This window comes from Lacerta agilis, chromosome 12 (assembly GCF_009819535.1).
Source record: "Lacerta agilis isolate rLacAgi1 chromosome 12, rLacAgi1.pri, whole genome shotgun sequence".
NCBI classification, from domain to species: Eukaryota; Metazoa; Chordata; class Lepidosauria; order Squamata; family Lacertidae; genus Lacerta; species Lacerta agilis.
Genome location: NC_046323.1, coordinates 13,963,790 through 13,987,575, shown reverse-complemented (window position 1 = coordinate 13,987,575; position 23,786 = coordinate 13,963,790). Strand labels below are relative to the sequence as shown.

The window sequence follows — 23,786 nt, the reverse complement described above, 5'->3', positions numbered from 1 at the left end:
GCATCAGACTTGTGTTTCTGAAAACTCTGCTTTCTGCTGTCACCCGACGCCTCTTACACATTTTCCCCAGCTGTGTTCTGCTAGCTAGGCTTTGCCTCTGATGCACAGAAAATATTGGGAGAAGTATGTAGATTTTCAGAATAAAAACACACGCACATGTATGTATGTATGTTATATTTATTCTGCTACAATATATACAGTTGCTGCTACAGCAAAAACCTTAAATTGCCCTTGTTTAATCCTGTGTTACAGAGGAAATTAATATGAATAGCAGCGTCTGATCCACAAGAGGGGCAGGATCCACTCCCACATGGAATTTCTCTTTCTTCTGTGAGTCAGTGTGCCTGCTAGGGAATGTCCTGCGGCTCCTTGCAGCGCTTTCATTTTCTAGCAAGAGTAATCCTCTGCACAGACAGAAATAAGCGGATTGGATCTGCCAAGGTTGCAAGCCTCACCGTGCCTGCCTACTCAGAAGTAAACCCCCATCGAGTTCAACGGGACTCCTTTCCCAGGTAACTGCAGCGCTTTGCCTAAACTCGATGGGGGCTTTTCCTCGGGCTTGCAAAGAACAAGCCGCGCAAAGCAAATCCGGCGCAACGGCGCTGCATCCTCAGCAAGGTATTAAAAACGAAATACTGTAAAAGCAATACCCGTGTCTAGCCTAGTCAGTCGGAAGAGGACTATAATTCCCAGCAAGCTCCGGGTGAAGGAGGAGGTCCCTGGGTCTTGCTGGGAGGCGGGATCGTATCCTGCGCCGATTCTGCATGGGCGACGGAGGACTGCTGGCCGCTGCCATTGGAGGGTCTCCAGGTGCCGTTACCTTTGCGCTGCTTCTCTTGTCACTGCCGGCGCCCCCATGGCTACAGCGTCGCCCTTGAAAGTCAGCATCGTGGGCTCAGGAAACTGGTGAGCGCAGGGGGCGGGGGGCGCGATCCGCCCAGAGGCCACCGGGGCACCGAGAGGAACCTGCGCTTCCTGGTCCGCTCAGCCCTTGTTGCTTAGGATGAGCGGGTTAGGGGCGCAGGCAGGGGTGGAGAATCAGGCGTCTCCCACCCTTCTGGCTTCTGGATCGAGGTCTGTTTTCCCTAACAAAGAATTCCCTGCAAAATAATATATGCAACGGTGATGGGCGGTCATGTTTGTTCTACTTCCTTGTTGGGCGGGAATAGTCGACACCCTTGATCACCCTTTTGCCAATCGTAGCTACAGTTTCTCCTTTTTTTCTGAATGGCAACTATTTTCTTCTTCTTCTGAATAGTTAATCGCACGTACGTAAGGTTTGCGTTTCGTTTTAATACCTCGGGGGCTGGACCTGATCATCCGCTAATTTCCCCCCTCTTTCTTGTCCTCGTCCTGGCTTATGATAGTGGAAGAATGATGACGGTGACGGTTCTCTAGTTTGGGAGGGTTTTCCTCGAGGCAGGTGGGGCACGGCCACACGCCACCAGAGAACAGCCCACAAAACTCCCATTGTACTCAACCTTAACTCCTTCCCCGGGTCCATGCAACGCCAAAAGGGTGCCATCCGTAGAATAATAGAATTGTAGAGTCGGAAGGGGCACCGAGGGTCATCTAGGCCAACCCCCTGCAATGCAGGAATCCTTTGCCCAAGGTGGAGCTCAAACCCACGATCCTAAGATTAAAGAGTCCATGCGCAAGAAAGAAATAGCTCTCCAAGGTTTGTGAAAGTACAAATAAACAGGATTGTGAGGTAGGGAAGGTAACTCAAAACAGATTGATGAAGATGAAGACTAAGCATGCTCAGTGGTTGCAGAATGCTGACTGTTTAGGGAACCAACAGGGGTCTTGAACCCACAACCCCAAGATTAAGAGTCTCATGCTCTACCGACTGAGCTATACAGCTACACATACATAACATTTTTATTTTTGCAGGAACCAATTGTTATGTATGCTTTACATGCATATTCTATTCTTCCTCCAAGGGTGAAGTGAGTGGTTCTGTTCTCTCCCTCCATTTTATCCACACAGCAGTCCTGTTCTGTTGAAAAACGGTCACTGACCCAAGGCAGTGAACTTCATGTTGGAGAGGGGATTTGAACCTCGTTCTCCTGGGTTCTGGTCCAGTATGCTAACCATTGCACCACGATAGCTCCTTTTGCATGACAGTGTCTAGTCCTTCCAGCAGTTGTGCTTAAAGCTATCAGATGAATGTGTGCTAGTGAGATGGAAGCAGACCCATTATGCTCCACTTTCTGTGAGACGACCATGTTTCTGTTTCCTATGTCCCACAACGCCTTAAATGCTCCACATACAAACCAGAAGTGTCTGTTTCAGAATGCTACTTATTTCCCCCCATCAGTAACAAACTTTGTCCTAAGTTCCTCTTGTCTGCCACCTGAATGTGGCTAAAATTAACATATTGAACCTGGTTCTTCTGGGTTCTAGTCAACCGTTGAACCACAGTGGCTGCCATTCCTTTTTGCATGATGCCTGTTGCATATTCATATTTCCACTTTCCATACTGCATTAAGAATACCTTTTGCTCTAGGAAGTGTTGCCTGTAGAATTCCCTTTGCTCACCTTTGTCTTCATCCTTTCACGGAATGTACATAGAGGGAGAGGGAGAATCACAATAGGTGGTTCCACTCCCTCCACCCAACCTCCGCAGAACGGACAAAGGAGAGAATGCACATGGGTGAATGCTCAATTTACGTACATGTGCATGGAGTGCATGGTTTTTCCAGTAGTAATGTATGGAAGTGAGAGCTGGACCATAAAGAACACTGATCACCGAAGAATTAATGCTTTTGAATTATGGTGTTGGAGGAGACTCTTGAGAGTCCCATGGACTGCAAGAAGATCAAAATTAACCATCCTTAAAGAAATCAGCCCTGAGTGCTTACTGGAAGGACAGATCCTGAAGTTGAGGCTCCAGTACTTTGGCCACCTCATGAGAAGAGAAGACTCCCTAGAAAAGACCCTGATGTTGGGAAAGATGGAGGGCACGAGGAGAAGGGGACGACAGAGGATGAGATGGTTGGACAGTGTTCTCGAAGCGACTAGCATGAGTTTGGCCAAACTGCGGGAAGCAGTGAAAGATAGGCGTGCCTGGCGTGCTCTGGTCCATGGGGTCACGAAGAGTCGGACACGACTGAACAACAAGCATGGAGTCTGTATTCAGGACTGGGAGACATAGCCCTGTTCTCCCTGTTATCTGAACAAGTGGAAAGAGAAGGGGAACATGCTAGCCAGCCCCAACGTCTCCACTGATCTGCCAGCCCCACCCTCTGCGCATTCAGCTGAAGTTTGCCCTCTGGGCATTCATCCTCATGTGCGTCACTGGTAAGGGTGAGGCTCCTGTGACTGACTGCAACAAGTAGCCAAGCCTTTTAGTGTCACCTGCCCAGTCTTGTGGAATACTCTGCCAATAGAAATTCAGCAGGCACTTCCTGTGACAGCTTCTAGATGCCTGCTGCGCTTATGCGGGTATTTCACCTTTCCGTTAGCTGATTTTTTATTTTAACGTTTTTGTATGGCAGGTGGGTGGGGTACACATAGTATTATTATTATTATTACTACTACTAAGCTTAGTGTATGGCTGTATGTATAATTGATATTTTTATGAACAGCGGTATGTAAATATTTTTATACAAAAAAATAAAATAGGCAAGTTGTCAACTGCACAAAGCTGCATGTGTATACAACTGAAATTGACTTCAGAAACCCCCGATGTGACTAAGGGTTACAGCAGGGGTCCCCAAACTAAGGGCTAGGGGCCGGATGCGGCCCAATCGCCTTCTAAATGCGGCCCACGTACAGTCTGGGAATCAGCATGTTTTTACATGAGCAGAATGTGTCCTTCTATTTAAAATGCATCTCTGGGTTATTTGTGGGGCCTGCCTGGTGTTTTTATATGAGCAGAATCTGTGCTTCTATTTAAAATGCATCTCTGAGTTATTTGTGGGGGCTGCCTGGTGTTTTTACATGAGCAGAATGAGTGCTTCTATTTAAAATGCATCTCTGGGTTATTTGTGGGGTCCGCCTGGTGTTTTCACATGAGTAGAATGTGTGCTTTTATTTAAAATGCATCTCTGGGTTATTTGTGGGGCATAGGAATATTTTTTTTCCAAAATATAGTTCAGCCCCCCACAAGGTCTGAGGGACAGTGGACCGGCCCCCTGTTGAAAAAGTTTACTGACCCCTGGTTTACAGCAACACTCTCTTCTTACCTTTGGCTAAGCACTTATTTATTTATTTATTTATTTGCAAAATGCTTCCTGTGAAGCACCTCAAAGCAATTCTACAATGCAATAAAATCTAGAAAAATTACATACCAGTATATAAAAATAAGTTCAAATCCAATAGAGATATTACTGGGATAGCATTTTTATCCCTTCAAATGGAGCAGCTTTTTGCGGGGAGGGGAGCAGTTCAGATTGCTATTTAAGGAGACTGGATGATGTTTTGGTCTGTCTACAGAGGAGGAGGATAGGACTGGGCGATACCTGGTTTTCAACGCTGTGATATATCACCAGCTAAACATTGCAATATACTGATATATCACAATGTCTGAAGAAAAGATGGAGCTCTGTAGAGGCATTGGTTGGCTTCACAGTTTTTCCTGCATTGTGATTTTTGCATAACACACACACACACATCATGCTTCGTGATATATTGCCAAGTGAAAAATTATGAAACTGATATCACAAAATGGACTTCAAACTGATTTGGATGATATACTCATATATCTATTGCCCAGCCCTAAAGGAGGAGGAATTATATTTCTAAACTGCCCATAAACTGAGTCCTCTAGGTAGCTTACAGAAATCAAGAAAACACAAAATGCAACGCAATCCCATTAAGAACATTCTCATCAGTGGTTCCACTGGTCATGTTTGGCAAGAGTTATCTGCCTTTGGTTTCATTGAGTTTCTCACTTCTGGTAATATATGGACACCCCATAGCTTGTGACGTTTCTGAAACATGTCTTCAGTAAAGCTTTGTTATCAGCACATCACAAGACGGGTTTGGGTCAATAGTTCATTTCTATATTTCCCCAGGGTCAGTTGTACAATTCAATACCATCCCCATGGGGGTGCTTAGTACTACTTTATTAAAAAAAAAGGGGGGGTTATGTCCAGGCGGAATAGTGGGATATTTTTAACCTCCTTTTTGTCTTGCACCCACTGAGATATCTTCTGCAATGTCAGCTGACAGAGCCTGTTCAAATTGCTGAATGTTGGCAGCTGATCAGTACTGACTTTGGTGCCTGAAGGGCATAAGTTTTACATGCGCTCCAGTTCAAACTTGCAGAGATAAAACTTTATTTCAGTTTACGAACACCAAACCTCAGTTTATGAAAGAAAGCCGAATGGTGGAAGGGCACCGGCGGCGGGAGGCCTCATTAGGGAAAGCGTGCCTCTTTTAAGAACGGTTTCGGTTTAAGAATGGACTTCTGGAACGGATTAAGTTCGTAAACCGAGGTACCACTGTAAATATATTCAGTGACACGGCTGCTTTTTAACATGGGTGCCTTATCTTTTTGTTTTGTTTCCTTTGTTGTAAAGGCTCTACGTGAATACATTACTCCATTTTTTACAGGTAGCATATTGGTCAAAGCTTAGCATTGTTGACCTACGTATTTTATATATTGGCCCGTTGGAACCAAAATTTATCATATAGCTTTTATGAGGGCAAACTCATGTTCACAATGCACGATGCAATATTTTAAGTTAAACGGGGCTTTCCTCTGTTGGGGATGTCCCTAAGGAATTTAAAGAGGGAAAGTGTATTTTTAAGTGAGACTGAGGTCTTAAGCCCTGTTTAATCGTTTGTTTCAATCTTAAATGTACAAAATATCTGAGGTAGAGCAAATACATGGTGGGACAGACAAGCAAAAAGAGGTTCCCAATTGTGGAAATACAAAATAAAAATAAAAATCAAGGTGGTTACAAATGCAGCTCCCTGGCATGCAACAGGATTATGTATTTCCAAAGAGATCGACCATTTGGGGGGGGGGGCCTGGAAGCTCTCTCAGCACACCCTGAACATTAGTTCTTCCAGTTGAGGATTTGACAAGTACGTGCACATAAGCCTAATTTTAGGAACTGCTGGTATTTGCCTTAAAAAGGTAAAGGGACCCCTGACTGTTAAGTCCAGTTGCGGACGACACTGTGGTTGCGGCGCTCATCTCGCTCTATAGGCCGAGGGAGCCGGCGTTTGTCCGCAGACAGCTTCCAGGTCATGTGGCCAGCATGACTAAGCCGCTTCTGGCGAACCAGAGCAGCACACAGAAAAGCTGTTTACCTTCCCACCGGAGCGGTACCTATTTATCTACTTGCACTTTGACGTGCTTTCGAACTGCTAGGTTGGCAGAATCTGGGACCGAACAATGGGAGCTCACTCCGCCACGAGGATTCAAACCGCCGACCTCCTGATCGGCAAGCCCTAGGCTCTGTGGTTTAGACCACAGCGCCACCTGCGTCATTCAGTTTAATTTAAATATATTAAGCTACGAATATTAATAGCTGTTTTGGTAATTGTTTTAAACAGTGTCTTCAAGCGAAGTCACTGTTTGGCTTAGCATGACATTCCAACATGTTCAGTTGGTTCGCCCAGAGTCACTAAGTGAGCTTCGTGACGTGAGTGATTTGAACCTAGCGGTAGTGTGAAAGTCTATGATCACTGCAAAATACTGGAAAAATACCTCCTGATAAGAAAGAATTGATTCATTGATTGCTTCCCTAGCAATTACCTACCACACCCAAGAGAGCGCATAATTAAAATCCAGTGGCTTCGATGGTCTTGCATTTAGCGCAGTATAAAGCGTCAATGTTTCATCTGTTTCCACAGGGGTCCCCCCCCCTTTTAAGGCAGCTGATACGAAGAAGAAGAAGGAGCTGTATCCTCAGTGCATTGTTTTAATGATCCATAAAAGCCTTCATTATATAGGACCTCTTCTATTTCTAAATTTATTCTAGCCCATGTGACACTTCCTAGGCAGAGGTCATGAAAGAGAGTTGTGTGTGAAAGAGACGGTTGCATATGTAAGAAAGAAGAAGTCTCTTAACCAGATGCATTTTTTTAATTTATCCGTTGCCTCGTGGCTCAGTGGGGCCTTGCGTCAAAGAAAGCACACGCAGTTTAAATACCAGTCCTTATTATCCTTAACATATAAAAGACATGTGACAAGTACAGAATGACTGGAGGCAAGTTGAGAACATAAAACTGCTCTGCCTTATGATACAAAGCTTCAGGCATTTAGGAGTGTCAGTGACTTTGAGGCACTTGTCATTGTTCAAAGGGCATAAATTTAAACTCTGCACTGGGGCAGAGTTTTATACTTCTCAAATTACCTTGCTTATTAGTTGAAGAAGTTTAACTGCCGCCTCACCGAAGGTGCCAAACTACTGCTTAATGCAAAATGCCTTGCTGTGCAATTTGCCCATGTAATTGGGCTGCTGTAGGCACAGAGTTTTGCATACACTAACCACACTAAGGTTTACCTCGCCTGGGCCGGTTTACTCCAGCGGAGATCCCTCCATGGGCTGGATCGCGCATGATGCTTGAAACAAACTTCCTTCCTCTGTCTTAATGTGGCATATTTAATAAGGTGTCATGTTTTCTCTGTTTATTACAGGGGTTCTGCTGTGGCTAAAATAATAGGCAACAATGTAAAAACGCTACAAAAGTTCGCTTCTACAGTGAAAATGTGGGTTTTTGAGGAAAACATTGACGGGCGGAAATTAACCGATATCATAAATAATGATCACGAGAACGTAAAGTATCTCCCTGGACACAAGCTTCCAGACAATGTGGTAAGACATACATATTAGTTATCTATGTTTATTTTAAAAACAAAATAAAAATTCCTTCCAGTAGCACCTTAGAGACCAACTAAGTTTGTTCTTGCAGTTCACTATTCTAAAAGTATTGTTTTAAAAGTTTTACTGTTCCCCTCACACTGCTGCATTTCCCAGAGTTCTCTGGGAAGAGGGCTTGACTGCTCAACCACTGGGAACTGTAGTTCTGTGAGGGGGAATAAGGGGTCTCCTAACAAATCGCAGCACCCTTAGCAAACTACAGTTCCCAGGATTCTTTGGGGGGAAGCCATGCCTGTTGAAGTGAAATAAGAGAGCTTCAAATGCAGGTGTGACTTTAGTGTGGGTCCAACCCCATTGGGCCCAACTAACAAACTTCTTCAGAACCTGGTTTTTGTGTGAGGAGAGGAACGGCGCATGGTAAAAATAATAGCTCTTATTCACATTTACGTTTTGTTAAATTCCAAAATAATAGCTGTCAGTCATTCACAAAAACTGGAACCCAGTGTGCCCTGCCAGTGAACAGAAGTTCTGCCATTTGTGGAAGGGGCCTGGGTCTGGTAGGGCTTCCAATCATAGAATTGAGAGGAGACTGTGCTGCGTCGCAAAACAAGTTTGTTTTTTCTTCTGGAAGTTGCACCAAAAATCTGGAGCTGATTTTCATTGAGGCATGAGGGAGCTAGTGTCAGGGCGACAACAAGTTGGTGTGCTGCAGCGCAGCAGTCAGGACGAGATAAGCCAAGGTCAACAGTCCAGGTCAGAAGCCAGCCGAAGTCAAGTAACAGTATTGGGGTCAAGAGAAGCCGAAGTCAGAAACAGTCCAAGTCAGAACAAGCCAAGTCAGTCAGATACGAACCAGGAACACAGGAACAAGACGAGTACAGCAACCACGCGCCCAACACAATTGTTGCAGACGCAATGGAATAGGGGAGTAGCTTTCTTAAGTAGTCGGCTCACTCCCACGCTTCCTATGAGCTACAGCTGTCTCTAATTGCCGCCTTCGCTTCTCAGCTCGGCGTTCTACAGCTGAGAAGGGAGGAGGAGAGGGGATCGGCTGATTCCGCTCTGGACTGGGACCTGCTCCTGCCCCCACTTCTTCCTCTAGCTCTGGTCTTTCCTCCTCCTCCCTATCAGATTCCTCCTCTTCTGAGGAATGCCGCCACCAGTCTTCCCCAGGTACGAATTCCTCAGATTCCTCTGTGGGTGCTGCCTTGTCAGGGGGGGCTTGCCACCACTCCTCCTCATCTGACTCGACCCTGACAGCTAGCTAGGGGAGTAGAGGGCAGAATTTGTTTCCATTCTGTGAGTGGAATTCTGCTCACAAACCTCTGATTCCAACCCACAGAGAATAGTAACCATTTACTATCCGCAATAAGTATTAGATTTCCCCAAATACGACATAAATGTATCTTACTTAATTCTGGTTCCAACTTTAGAAGCAATCAGAAACTTTACTCTCATGTTTTTATATTGTAAACCGCCCTGTGATCTTCGGATGAAGGGCAGTATAGAAATTTGATGTAATTTGCCATTGGTTTGTTTAAAATTTGGAAAACTAATAAATATTATTTGGCAAAAAAATAACTAATTGAAATAATAATAATAATAATAATAATAATAATAATAATAATAATGATGCTTTGCTAGTTTACATTGGGTGGGAATGAGTTCCAAATTTGCTTGTGCCTTTCTACTTGCAATTTGCTGCCATTATCTGTTGGCTCGCCAGGTATTAGCTTCTTGGCAGTACAAAATATTTGCTGTGCAAATAAGTTTTCCGCAATTCCACCTGGATGCATTTGCCAATGGTCGAAGCCAGCCAACAGAAGTGTCACTTTTGGAAAAGAACCAATCTGTGCTTAGTTTTAATTTAATCTGTGCTAGTTTAAAATCTTTAAATTTTTACGGCCATTGTGATAATAAAAAAGAGCATTTCTACAAACAAAATAAAATCGGCGCATTGAGAGAAATGTCTTCTTTCTTCTCTCTTTCTCATCTCTTCCCTTCTTCATCCCTTGAATAAATTTCCATAGGTTGCTGTCCCAAATCTGAAGGATGCCGTACAAGACGCAGACATGCTGGTTTTTGTCATTCCTCACCAGTTCATTCATAAAATTTGTGATGAGATCACGGGGCGCGTAGCCAAGAAAGCTATCGGCATAACTCTCATTAAGGTACAACAGATACAGATACAAGCCTTACTTTGGTGTCAAGGAATCCTTTGGAATTGTTCAATGGGCTGTTGAATAAAAACAATTCCGAAGAGTCAAAGAGTTGTAAAATGCCTTGACTTACAGCTCATTTGGATCAGTAGTTTTGAGTTCTGAAAGGCGCTGTGCATCATGTAATTATGTAAAGATGATAACATGGCGAGTCAGTGATGCTGTGGCATAATGCCACACACACGTGGCAAACATGCTGTGACTGGAGCTCAACATTGTAGCGATGTGAGTTTTCTTCCATTAGAAGTGAAGCAAACCCTACATGGTTCTGTTTTTGATGTTGGTGGAAACATTTCTTTCCCCCCAAGCATTCTCAGATTAAAAGGTAAAGGTACCCCTGACCATCAGGTCCAGTCGTGTCCGACTCTGGGGTTGCGGCGCTCATCTCGCTCTATAGGCCGAGGGAGCCGGCGTTTGTCCGCAGACAGCTTCCGGGTCATGTGGCCAGCATGACTAAGCCGCTTCTGGCGAACCAGAGCAGCGCACGGAAACGCCATTTACCTTCCCGCTGGAGCGGTACCTATTTATCTACTTGCACTTTGACGTGCTTTCGAACTGCTAGGTTGGCAGGAGCTGGGACCAAAGAACGGGAGCTCACCCCGTGGCAGGGATTCGAACCACCGACCTTCTCAGATTACTCCTATTTTATTTTATTTTATTTTATTTTATTCTCAGATTACTCCTATTTTATTTCTGAATTTGTTCATTGTTCATTTTTAATACTGCTCCTTGATTTGTGTTGTGTTCTGTTTTTCATTTCTGCACATCTTCTCTGCAAAGCAGTTTATGAATTCTGATCGGTTTAAAAAACAACAACCACCACCCCACAGCTTTTAAATGGTCATTGCAGTTCTATGGATTCAGCCTAATTTTTGGACTCAGCTACACAGCTGCAAATGAAATGTTTTAAATGTGTTGTAAAGTGGGGCAGGACGCAGGTGGCGCTGTGGTCTAAACTACTGAGCCTCTTGGACTTGCGAATCAGAAGGTCGGCGGTTCGAATCCCCGTGACGGGGTGAGCTCCCGTTGCTCGGTCCCAGCTCCTGCCAACTTTGCAGTTCGAAAGCACACCAAAAAAGTGCAAGTAGATAAATAGGTACTGCTCTGGCGGGAAGGTAAATGGTGTTTCTGTGCGCTGCTTTGGTTTTGGTGTTCCGTTGCACAAGAAGCGGCTGGCAACATGACCCGGGAAAACTGTCCCTCGGCCTGTAAAGCAAGATGAGCGCCGCAACCCCAGAGTCGTCTGTGACTGGACTTAACTGTCAGGGGTCCTTTACCTTTACCTTTTTAAGTGCAATATACAAATGTGACACTAGATGGCGAAAGTGAGCTATGCAAAAAATCAGTGTATTTTTCAAACCATTTTAAAATCAAGCATTTTCACAACGTTTTTTTAATATGTGTCTAGATTCCATCCAGATGGCATATAGACAAAATTTAACCCACTAGTGATTATAATTATCAGTCCGATGTTGATTACTGACTATAGTGGTTACCTTTTAATGTTTACTGCAGGGAATAGATGAAGGTCCGGAGGGTCTCAAACTCATATCTGACATCATCCGAGAGAAAATGGGAATAGACATCAGTGTGCTGATGGGAGCAAATATTGCCAATGAAGTAGCAGCGGAGAAGTTCTGCGAAACCACAATAGGTAATTTTTAAAAGATGCTTCAAATAGGGACTTCTCCCTGCTGTCATCTGGTACCAATCCTCTACGGACTTTAGATTTTATTTATGACCTTTTTATCCCATCCTTCATCTAAGACGCTAACAGTAAAATCTGATTCCTCTGTAGATTACCCTTAGGAATGGTAGAGATCCGGGGAATAACAGTGATGTCTTGTGTAGGGGGTGAATGCACAGGGGGCGTGCTTATAATCAATCAATCAATCAATTTATTTATTGCATTAGCCATATGGCCATAGCACATTGTGAGAGACCAGATTATACATAGAATACTACAAATACAGTTAGAACATTAAGTGTAAAATCATGCTGAGTAATACAGATGAGATAAAGAGCAATAACAGGGCATGTTGACTGTGTCTATGTCAGGAAGTTACATAGGACTAGGGCTGAGGTAAGTTAGCCAAAATGGTGGCCACGAGTTTCAGGGCCTGTAATATATAGATGGCCACTCCACGTGATATCAGTGGGTTGGCATACGCCAGTAAGTATAATCTATATTTATATATTCCTGGTTGAGTTTTTAAAAGTTGTTTTTATGAGGGACCTATGTGTATAAGATAGCATTTTGGATGGAAGACACAGTCTACTGAAAAACACAGTCATGCTTCATTAATATATTCGTGATCGTACCTGGAATTTTATTAAAATAGAGCAGGAGTGGGCCAAATTATATAAAGGCCTACTAGATTATGGCAGGCATCTTGTGGCCCATGGATTTCTCAATCAGGTTTGTTTTCAGCATCCCGTAAGGCATTGATCCTCTCACTTTAAGAGCCCATATCCCAGTATGTGCAGGGAAAGCTTTGAAGCCGAGCATTTTTGATGGTGCATCTGGCTCTTGGATGGGGGACGGAGCATGTTGAGAAGACTTGGGTTCAAGTCATGAGGTGTACTGGATGGGCCTTGAGCCCAGGTCACTTGTCTCTAGGCCTATCGTCCCTCTCAGGGTTGTAGGCCCACTTTGGATTCTACGGAGGAAAGATGAGAAAGAAGTACAGTGGCACCTCGCTAGACGAGAGGCATTCGCTAGCGAAAGGGTGCTTTGCAAGACGAAGTTTCCTATGGCCGCGACTCGCAAAACAAACACGTTTTGTGGGGGGTTTTTTCGTAAATCCGCGCTTCCTCCGACCATGCTTCGTAAGACGAAATTTCCACTATATACGATAGCACTCACATAACGAATTAATTTCGTCTTGCGAGGCACCACTGCACCATATTGGCCGGAATATAAGCCGCACCCGCTAATAAGACGCACCTTCAAAATTCGGGGGGGGGGGGGGAGAGAATAACCGAATATAAGCCTCTCCCTTAAAATCAGATTACAGGCTGAAAATTGCTGCGGTTGGTAGAATTTTAACTCCGAGCCAATTTAAGCCTTTGATCTTGCAAGCCTGCAAAAGTTACCGCACAGTCGCTAAAATAGCAAATCGCTACTCAATTGCTACAATTCCACAGGCACTCACACCCATAAATGGCAAATGAGAGCCAGTTTGGTGTAGTGGTTAAGAGCGGCAGACTCGTAATCTGGGGAACCGGGTTCGTGTCTCCACTCCTCCACATGCAGCTGCTGGGTGACCTTGGGCTAGTCACACTTCTCTGAAGTCTCTCAGCCCCACTCACCTCACAGAGTGTTTGTTGTGGGGGAGGAAGGGAAAGGAGAATGTTAGCCGCTTTGAGACTCCTTCAGGTAGTGAAAAGCGGGATATCAAATCCAAACTCTTCTTCTTCTTCTTCTTCTTTCAAGCTTGCAAATCGGCAATAACTTTTTTTTTTGTTCCGTTTTACCATATGTCTGTTTCAGCAGCGATATCGTAAAAGATAATTTTTGTAAGGCCATGGATTTAAGCTGCTCTTTTAACTTTTTATGGTTGTAATTTGGAAAAAAAAGTGTGGCTTATATTCAGGCCAATACAGTATATGCCTGATCAAAGGCTTTAAAGGATATAAAAGTAGACATGAAGAGTTGCCTAATTCCTTGTTTTGAACAATTCGGTCTTGTTTCTAAACGCAAGCATGCTAGCTAAAATAAAGTTGACCATTCTCCTCCTGCCCTTCACCTCCACACCCCCCAAAAAAACAGGCTGCAAAATTTTGGAGAACGGCTTCCTCTTCAAAGAACTTCTCCAGACTCCGAACTTCCGAATAACAGTGGTGGACGATGCCGATACTGTTGAGCTTTGCGGTGCTCTTAAGGTAATACTTGTTTTTGGGCAGGGATGATATTAAAAGCTAAAACAAATCACACACACTAAAACTAGAGAGCAGAGGGCTATGTGAAGTTGGGTACTAGGCGAACACCTGATGCTTGCTTCCTCTTGATGCTGGAGCTCAGTTAGAGGGTGATGACAAAACTCCACTCAGCTTGCCTTCTCTCAGACGGCTTCCTCATATTTTGTGAGAAGTACTGTGATGCCATACTCAAGATCTTCCTTTCTTCCTATGCAGCAAGAAACCCCAAACAAACCACAAGAGTAGGGATTAGGGAAGCATGCGGCCTTCCCGAAATTGTTGGGACTCCAACTCACATCGACTCCAGCCAGCTGGGCCAGTGGACAGGGATTATGGGACTTGTAGTCCCAACAACTGTCTCCTTTGTGCCAAAGCAGAATCATAGAGTTGGAAGAGACCCCAAGGGCCATCCAGTCCAACCCCCTGCCAAGCAAGAAACACCATCAAAGCATTCCTGACAGATGGCTGTCAAGCCTCTGCTTAAAGACCTCCAAAGAAGGAGACTCCAACACACTCCTTGGCAGCAAATTCATTTTGGTCATGCTTGGGACAGTGACCCAAGCATAGACTTTATCTCTTTGAAAAGGGGTTTGGTGGTTAGGGGCACTTCCTAATATGTTTTTCGTTTGCATTTGGCTCGCTTTATCTGCATGCCGGATTTCAAAAGATGAGCACCGGAGAAATAGGCATGGGGCAATACTCCAAAGTCCTTAAGTATCAAATGAGTACCACCAACGTTGCCCCATTGGTTGTTGCCGGACATGTTATCTGACTAAATAGATCCAGTAGCAGAAGGATTTCGGCTTGTGCAACAGATCTTCTCCTCCCTCTCCTCCCTGCATATACCTCAGCGTTCTCCCCAAATCCATTCCAGTGCGTTGGGGGAAAAGTACGGAACAAATTTAGTTGGGTGCATCAGGATAGGAGACGGAGGGGAAGTTGTTTTGCACAGCCAAAACTCCTTGTACTCGCATATCTGTTTTGTGGGATGTTGCGCCCCACCCTTTTAAAATTGGCTGTTCTTTTTCAATTCCTCTAAAAAGAGGGGAGGTTTCCCTAAGGATAGCTGCCTGAGGACTGAATCAAGTGCCAAAAAAAAAAAAGTTCTGCAGGTGGGATTCATGTGCCAATCATGATAATTTTTAGCTCACGGCATTGCTTAAAAGCACATCTAAACGCAGTGCCTATAATAACGATTGCAGCTGGAAGGTGATGAAAGAGCATCTGCTGCATATCCACTTCCATTGGATGTATCTTTATCGTCTCTGGCAACAGGCTGGGGTGGAGATGCAGCTCAAAGGCTCTGCAAATAGATTTTCCCCCGTTTCAAAAAAATAACAGATGTGTTAGATTGTTATCATTCATTACTGATGCCATAGAGACAAGGCACTACTAGAAACCAGTGCCCAGCGACAAGAGCTTCCTGCCTTCTTTTGTGCACTGGCCGTTCTCATTGCTAGGGACCAGTCTGGTGAAAAGCATGCATGAGCACTTTTGAAAGCAATACATTTCCCTTCTTTTTAAGAGAGTGAAGTGCCACACTTCAGATGCTGGAATCCACTAGAGATAGATTTAAAACTTTCATAGTAAGATCTGAACATCTGTGCACGATAGAGGCTTCTTCTTGTACTTGGCCACAAGTGTTGCTGTTGCTGCTGCTGCTGCTGCTGCTGCTTATTAATTAATTAATTAATTAATTACACCCCAGCCATCTGGCCAGGCCTCCCCAGCCAGTCTGGGTGGCTTCCAACAGGATTTTAAAAAACACAATAAAATATCAAACATTTAAAACTTCCCTAAACAGGGTTGCCTTCAGATGTCAGGGAAATAAACAACTACTTGACTTTTAGAAGACATCTGATGGGAGGGTGTTCCACAGGGCGGGCGCCACTACCAAGAAGGCCCTCTGCCTGGTCCCTGTAACTTCACTTCTCACAGTGAGGGAACTGCCAGAAGTCCCTCGGAGCTGGACCTCAGCTGAATGATGGGGGTAGAAACGCTCTTTCAGGTATACTGGGCCGAGGCCGTTTAGGGCTTTAAAGGTCAGCACCAACACTTTGAATTGTGCTCGGAAACATACTGGGAGCCAGTGTAGGTCTTTCAGTGATTTCAAACCCTTCCTTCCACGATATGCGAAAGCAAATAGGGAACGGCAGATCGTAAGAGGAAGAGAAGGAGTGTGAAGGTCCAAGTATACTTTATTCTTTCACTCCTTCATGGTGAGTTCCTGTTCGCTCCTTTCTGCACACTCTCTTCGGCAGCAAAAGGGGATCACCTGTCCTTTGCAGCCAATAGGATCAGCCAATGCAAGGGGCCGCAGTACAGGAGGAGACCCCTGGGACATCTCCACCTGCCGCGCAAAAGGGCTTGGTCCTGCTGAAAGGATATACAGAGAAGAATTGGTGTCTTTGTGTCCCAGTTCCCCTTTACTGCCAAAAAAATACCTGTTAGAGAGACAATTGGGATATACTGTGGGAATTATAGTTTAGCCAGGCGCTGGCATGCCACGCCCTTTTATCAAGATAGAATAATTAATATATAAGTGTTGGCATACCACACTTAATCAGTCAACCTACAGAGCCTCAATTGGCACACCATATGGCTCTGTGGGCATTGTGGGCACCAAGTTGGGAAACACATGTTTAGGCAGAGCAGGAGAACAAAGGAATAGCTGGAAAAGTACTGGGGGATCATGAGGTGTTCAGCGGGAGGGGGTGAGTAAGTGAGAGGAGAGCACGTACACAATGAAGATGTCATATGGGTGTAGCCAAAGGAGCAACTTCCATATTTGGTATTAGAAGGCACACCATTCCTTATTTGGTCTTTGGAGTTCTCTCTGTATGTTAATGTTTAACCTAGCTGTGAGTTGTCAATAAAAGGAGCCCCCAAGAATGCCTCGTGGCGGCCTTCCCTTCACATCATCCTGTTCATCGCGTCAGTTAATTTCCCACAATCAACAATATCTAATATTAGTTTTAATATCTAATATTTCATAACAATATACAATCCCAGTTTCGCCACCCCTTTCAATCCTTCCAGCAGGAGCTTCACTCTTCTTTACTGCCTTGCAGCGTCATTTTCCAGTGAACTAATTGACGCAACACATTGCTCATTCTCTTGTGGCCCAAGGCTATCCTGGTGCTTCTGAGGCCATTTCCATGGCAACCAAGGGAGGTGCTGGTGTGACACCCAGAGCTAATTCTGTGCTGGACCACACACTGATTTTCTAGCCTGCTGCTATTCAGCCTCCTGAATACCTGCAAGTTTGTCATCAGGGGGAGCGATGGTACTGAATCTTTTCATATAAGCAAATTTTTATTCCAGAGAGGTGGAAAGTGCTCTCTTTAAGGTCAAACTCGCCACTTGTACCTCCATCTCCAGGCTAATCTCTCACCCACTCATTCCTGTGTGTAGGCTCCCTTTTGAGTTCCCTCACGTGGTGCAGATCTGCGGCTGCTCCATACTAACGCAAAACGCTGCCAGATTCTTTTAGGATAATTGGGAAACAGAAGCAAATATGTGATGTACAGCACTGTAAATATATATCTGCCCTTCCTCTGCTGTTGAGATTTCTTTCTGGCTGTTCCGTGCCCTGGAAATGAGGGAATGCAAGCGACAATCCATTATTCAACACCGGCACTTAGCTAAGCTTGCCAAGGAGCACGTTGGCCATCTATTCCAAATTTATTTCATTTCTGGCAAAGTTCTCTGCGGTTCGTTGAATCTGAGCTCAACCTTGTGATCCATTGGCTGTCTCCCTGAGCTATGTGCAGTCTGAACGGGAAAGCCAGTCTCGGGCAGCTATAGATATCCCCACGGTATTTACATCATGAGCATATGGTGCTGCTTTGTGAAGAATCGGACCATTGGTCTTGCAGTAGAACTCCCAACATCTCACGCAAAGGGTTTCTACCTAAAATACTTGATTGAACTGGAGATATCAGATTGAACCTGGGCCTTTTCGCATGAAAACAGCTGTCATCTCAGTGTCTGCTGGGATAGTTGAGTCGGTAGAGCATAAGACTCTTAATCTCAGGGTCGTGGGTTCGATTCCCATGCTGGGGAACAGATACTTGCATTGCAGGGGATTGGACCAGATGACTAGCATTTCTAGCATGAAGATTTATTTTCCTGGTCGGAGAACTGCAAAGTCATTGAGTTCTCTTGGGCAAGTCAGTGTTTTGCTTGGCATAAGAGTAGGAGTTGTAGGTATAAAAAAAGAATTGCACATCTTTTTTGCATTTAAAATTGCTTTAAAACTTTCCTACTGCTGCTTTCTTGGAGCTAAGGATGGCGCACATGGTTCCCCCAGGCACATACACTCACAACAACCCTGTGAGGTAGATTAGGCTGAGGTCACCCAGTGAACTCTGTCACTCAGCAAGAGCCCTTCCACCATCCTTGCTGCTTCAGAGTCTTATTTCTCAAACCAGTTGTTTTCCCCTCCCTTTTTCTCTTCCCCTCCTCAATCCTCCGTTAGAACATTGTGGCTGTGGGAGCTGGTTTCTGCGACGGCCTCCGCTGCGGCGACAACACCAAAGCAGCTGTCATTAGGCTGGGGCTGATGGAAATGATTGCCTTCGCGAAGTTCTTCTGCAAGGGGCAGGTGTCCACTGCCACTTTCCTGGAGAGCTGTGGCGTGGCAGACCTGATCACCACGTGCTACGGGGGCCGCAATCGGAGAGTGGCCGAAGCATTTGTTAGAACAGGAAAGGTACGGTCCCTGGGACTCGCTCTTCTTCTCACTTACTTTCTTTCCTGTGGCTGACTCTCAAATCTCTTCCGTTGTTTGGAACGGTCTTGTGACAGGTGGACACACAGAGTAAAAGAACTGTCTGTAATGTGGAAAAAGTACAACGTGGGTCTCGTGGGTGACTTGCTGGGGCCTTGGGATGACAATAATGGCAACCACAGCCTTGTATCTCATTTTCTTAAGTAGCGTTCCATTGCAGGATGTATCAGATCGGACCTGACTCCATTACCTAGTCTGATGGGCTCCTTAGATAATTGGTTTTAGAAGGGAACAGGAGGGCCAATATTATTAGAGACATGGGAATTTTCCGAAGGTATCCTCTACGATTCCCTCTCCCATCCCTTCAGTAAATCCAGCACTGTACTCTACAGCTTAGACAGCTCAATTGGTTACATCAGAGTTTCCCAAACTTGGGTCTCCGGTTGTTTTGGGACTACAATTCCCATCATCCCTGACCACTGGTCCTGCTAGCTAGGGATCATGGGAGTTGTAGGCCAAAAACACCTGGAGGGCCGAGGTTGAGGAAGACTGGGATAGCTGCGTATTCCTGCACTGCAGGGGATTGGACTAGATCAGCGACAGCCAAACTTGGCCCTCCAGCTGTTTTGTGACTACAATTCCCATCATCCCTGACCACTGGTCCTGTTAGCTAGGGATGATGGGCGTTGTAGTCCCAAAACAGCTGGAGGGCCAAGTTTGGCCATCACTGGACTAGATGTTCCTGAGAGTCCCAACTCTACAGTTCTGTGATTCTGTATCCTGTGGATTGTTGCAATAGGTAGGGCTTTGAATTCGGAGCACATCTCCACTCTTCTGATTTGGGGCATGGACTGTTCTGTTTAGGTTCAGTCTGCACTGGTTCTCCTCTTGGTCCAAAGAGTTGTTAAATTTCCCCTCTAAATCAGGAATGGGGAACATCCAGCCTTCCAGATGTTTCTGGATTACAGCAGCTACCATCCATAGCTGAAGACAAAGTGGTGTGATCTAACAAGGCAATTTCTGTGTTTTGTGGGTTAGCCTGGATACGTGTAAATCTGGGGTAGCCAAAGTGGTATGCCCCCCAAAAAAGATATTGCTTATCTACATCTTATGAATCATTAAAAGATACACCTTTTTATTTTTTAAAAAATTGTTCAGTCTATTGAAGAATTGGAGCAAGAGATGCTAAATGGACAAAAGCTTCAAGGGCCGCTGACATCCGCAGAGGTGTATCGCATTCTTCAGCAGAAAGGATTAGTGGAGAAGTAAGTGAGGTCGTGTTTAGCCCATGGTTTAAAAATGTTTCCCTTTTCAAATATGCTGGCACTAGCTTCTGGCAACTTTCTTTTTGGGTTGTTTCCCCCCGGCCCCAAATTATTCTTTAACATAATCTCCAGAGCAAATTATACCCCAGTATCCTGATGCAGGTGCAGTTTGCCATGAGCTTGAACATTTGATGAACAGGGTGGGGGGAAATAGTCTGCATGGATCCGCTGGGGGCTTATGTGCCTCTGTGTGTGTGTGCTTTGTCTGTGTCTGAAAGTGTGGGTGAGCACATCCACGGCTAGCATGCGGCCCTCAGGTAGTTGGCTGAGCGCGAATGCGGCCCTCAGACGAAAAGAAAAAAGAAAAGAGGTTAGCCATCTGTATTACAAACGGAACAGCTACCTCGTGGTGCCTCTCACTAAATTATATTCACTGTTTATATCAGGCATAGGCAAACTCTGCCCTCCAGATATTTTGGAACTACAACTCCCATCATCCCTAGCAAACAGGACCAGTGGGCAGGGGTGATGGGGGTTGTAGTCCCAAAACATCTGGAGGGCCGAGTTTGCCTATGCCTGGTTTTTATGCAAATAAAAGAAACATTTCTACAGAACCCACTGGCTTTAATGTATTGATGAAAGATTAATCGCAAAGGTAAAGTTAAAACATAAGTTGCCTCTTCATGCCTGTCTCCTCCTCCTCCTCCTTATTATTATTATTATTATTATTATTATTATTATTATTGTTAAATTACATCCATACATAGTCATCAATACATGTCTTATTATATATGTACATGTTCTTTTCTTATAATTTTAAACTAAACAAAAGTATATCAGAATATTAAATCCTATGAACCAAATTTCAATAAACTAAAACATATACAAACAGACTTCCCATCATTTCCTGATATAAGTTACATTTACGACGTTGAATGTACTTGTACTCTATAATTTCTAGTACTTTCTTACAACATATCGTACCGTATTTCCTTATTTAATAATATATAATTTACACAAGGGCCATTCAAATGCTGCCATAGGTTTTATATCGGTGTTATATTTCTGTAGGTATTTATTAAACATATCCCATTTTTGTGTGAATGACTGTTTTGTATTTCCCCTTAGTCTGTCTGTCAGTTGAGCCAATTCTGCATAATCCAATAACTTATTCTGCCATTCCCTTACTATTGATACTTTCCCCCACTTTCCTCTTCATGCCTGTCTCGGTGGAAAACATGAGCACTAGCTTCATTGTATTCAAGTAGTATTGCGTTTAATAGATGGCTGCTTCCAATGATGGAATAGCCTTTTGAATAATCATGAGAAATTCCCAGGGAATTTTACCAAAAGACCTTAGAAATTGAGTCTGCCAGATTATTGGTGTGTTTGACTGGCAGTTCCTTTCAGGAGTGCCGCTTATATCCATCAGCTTTAAAAGCCAATTCTCTTGGGTTGTAATCTTTTTCTATATTACAGGTTGCTGTTGTAGTTTTTCCAAGGGACAAGATGTGCACAGTAGCTTATTGGAGGAACTTGGAAGCTCCCACTGAATTTGGTTTTCCGCTCTAGTTCTTGTCCCCCCCACAAAAAAAGAGTTGAAAAATGTTTGGCCCTCCCACTTACGCCAACTCAGATCTCAGTATTCTTGTTTTATCTGCTCCCATCTTTTAACACCCAGCGGGAGGCAAGGAAGAGAAATCCATAGATGCTGTTTGTTTTGTTCCTAGGAGGAATAAGGAGATCCATGAGCAGAACTGCTTGCTTGTGGAACAGGGCACATTTGGCTACCATAAAGAGAAGGTGGGGAGACTATGTTAACCAGTTCCCCATGCATCTGAAAATCTGCTCTGGAGGGTTGAGGGACGATGTTACAGGTGGCTACAGGTATAAGGTGGAACTGAGGAAGATTGACTTCTCAGCTCGGTTTACAAAAGCCTTTGCCAAACTGAAGTTCCTTCCTCAAATGGAAGGACTAGGTCAGTTTGCAGAAGGATTCTGCTAGATCCAACCCAGATTTGTTGAGAGGGCCATGAAATTGAGGGCTGCCAGCTGAATAACAGTGCCTCCTCATAATTAAGATTTCATTTATTCTTGTTTTAATTGTGCCGAATCCCGATTCAGCTCATTTTATTGGTTATATATGGTTTTTATCAGTATCTGTAATATGTGTCTTTCTGATGCAACGGCCTGTGGGCTATGCAAATAAATAAAGTTTGTTGTTGTTGTTGTTATCTGGTGTTAGTAACAGCAACACGGTATGCTTACCTTGCTCACGTGATTCCAAGGCAGCATTTTTATTGCCACAAACGAAAATGTTACCCGGTTCCCAGGAATGGCAGCAAACAGATGAACACGTTCTTAATAGCAGCCTAAGCCTCGTTGCAAAGATTTCACACTTGCCTTTGAAGGGGGAGGAGGGATTATTTAACATCCACCCATGCTTTATTGTGTCATAGCGTTTGCACAAAATAACTTCTAGGGATCTACCTGATCTCAGACAAACCCACCACGGGAAAGATGCACCCCCTGCTTGCTTAGGGGAAAGGGCAAACTACAGAGAAAAGAAGTGTGCTAAAGGGATAATAGCAGCTCTTCAGGACCCTGGAGATTCCTATGGCCTGGTGTCCAAAGAACTCACTTATTAACCACAACTCGGACTTCACTCATTGTCTGAAAACACTGACACGTGGAAGCAGCCAGGTTGGCTCATTTCACATAAATAGCTTAGGATACATTGCATATTTTGCTTCCTAACTTTCTAGAAGGGTTAGAAAATAGGGGGTAGGGAAAGAAAGCTCGGAATATGGGCCCTTTGGCCCACTTTTCTTGGGAGATGAATTTTTTGTTTAGATGGGCAGTTGTCTAAAATGTCCCATAAAGAACTCTTCTCTTGCATTAATTCGTATACTCAAGCTGTTTCAGCAACAAACCTCTTCCCTAGATAGATGATAGATAGATAGATAGATAGATAGATAGATAGATAGATAGATAGATAGATAGATAGATTTGTGTATCAAATTTTGTTCTGCCATCAATGCATCATGAATGCTAGGCATTCTTAGCTTTTCTCCTCTCCATCTACTAAAACGTTTGCCTTTCTCTCGTGTCTGTTTTTTTTTTAGGTTTCCACTATTTGCTGCTGTCTACCAAATCTGCTACGAAGGGAAACCCGTCCAGGATATGATTTCTTGTCTTCAGAGTCACCCCCAGCACATATAACGCATGCCTTGCCATTTGTTCGCAATTCCTGCCTTCTCATAGTAATATGTGGGTTCAAATGGATATATATATATAATGAAGTTTTGCAAAGCGTTAACCCCGTTAAGCAATCATAGCAAAATGAATGTCAATTTGTAGGTAATTTTCAGTTTGATGTAATAGTGCAATGCCTGGAATGTCAGCGGTCTTTTTTTTACTGGCTAAGATTTTTGGTCGATTTCAGAATAACGCCAAGCAGGGCTATCACACTCCTCTGAGTATCCATGTATGTGTCTTAGCAGTATGGAAAATGCTTGATGTTTTTGTAGCCTTCATTCTGATGCTTTCTTTTTATAAAGAGACCCATCTGGAGCACTCCAGTGATTATTGTTGGGGGCGGGGGGAGACACAGGGACACATCCTTTTCCTTTTTATGGGCATTGTTAGATGGCCTGAAATGCATTCTCCATTGAGGCTCTTTGCTATTAAAACAAAATGAGCTTCTGTAGTGTACGTCCAGCATTTAATCAGGGTTACAGGCCTTTTCTCGAGAATGTTTCTTTTCTTTAACAAATGTTTTGATGATAATCAACTTGATAGCATTTATTAGGCGAGGGAGGAGCACTTAACTTTTAACTTACTTACATTTTAAAAGAGATTTTAA

The 23,786-nt window shown here is 44.1% G+C and overlaps 1 protein-coding gene across 1 annotated transcript; it reads left to right on the top strand.

Annotated features, from left to right (window-relative positions):
• Positions 1-751: 751 nt before the first annotated feature.
• Positions 752-23,545, top strand: GPD1L (glycerol-3-phosphate dehydrogenase 1 like). Its single transcript, XM_033165688.1, has 8 exons — positions 752-906; positions 7,601-7,778; positions 9,815-9,955; positions 11,519-11,657; positions 13,776-13,888; positions 18,405-18,638; positions 19,815-19,921; positions 23,047-23,545. The coding sequence occupies exons 1-8, from the start codon at positions 857-859 to the stop codon at positions 23,141-23,143; spliced, it is 1,059 nt and encodes a 352-aa protein (XP_033021579.1). The 5' UTR covers positions 752-856; the 3' UTR covers positions 23,144-23,545.
• The last annotated feature ends 241 nt before the right edge of the window (positions 23,546-23,786 follow it).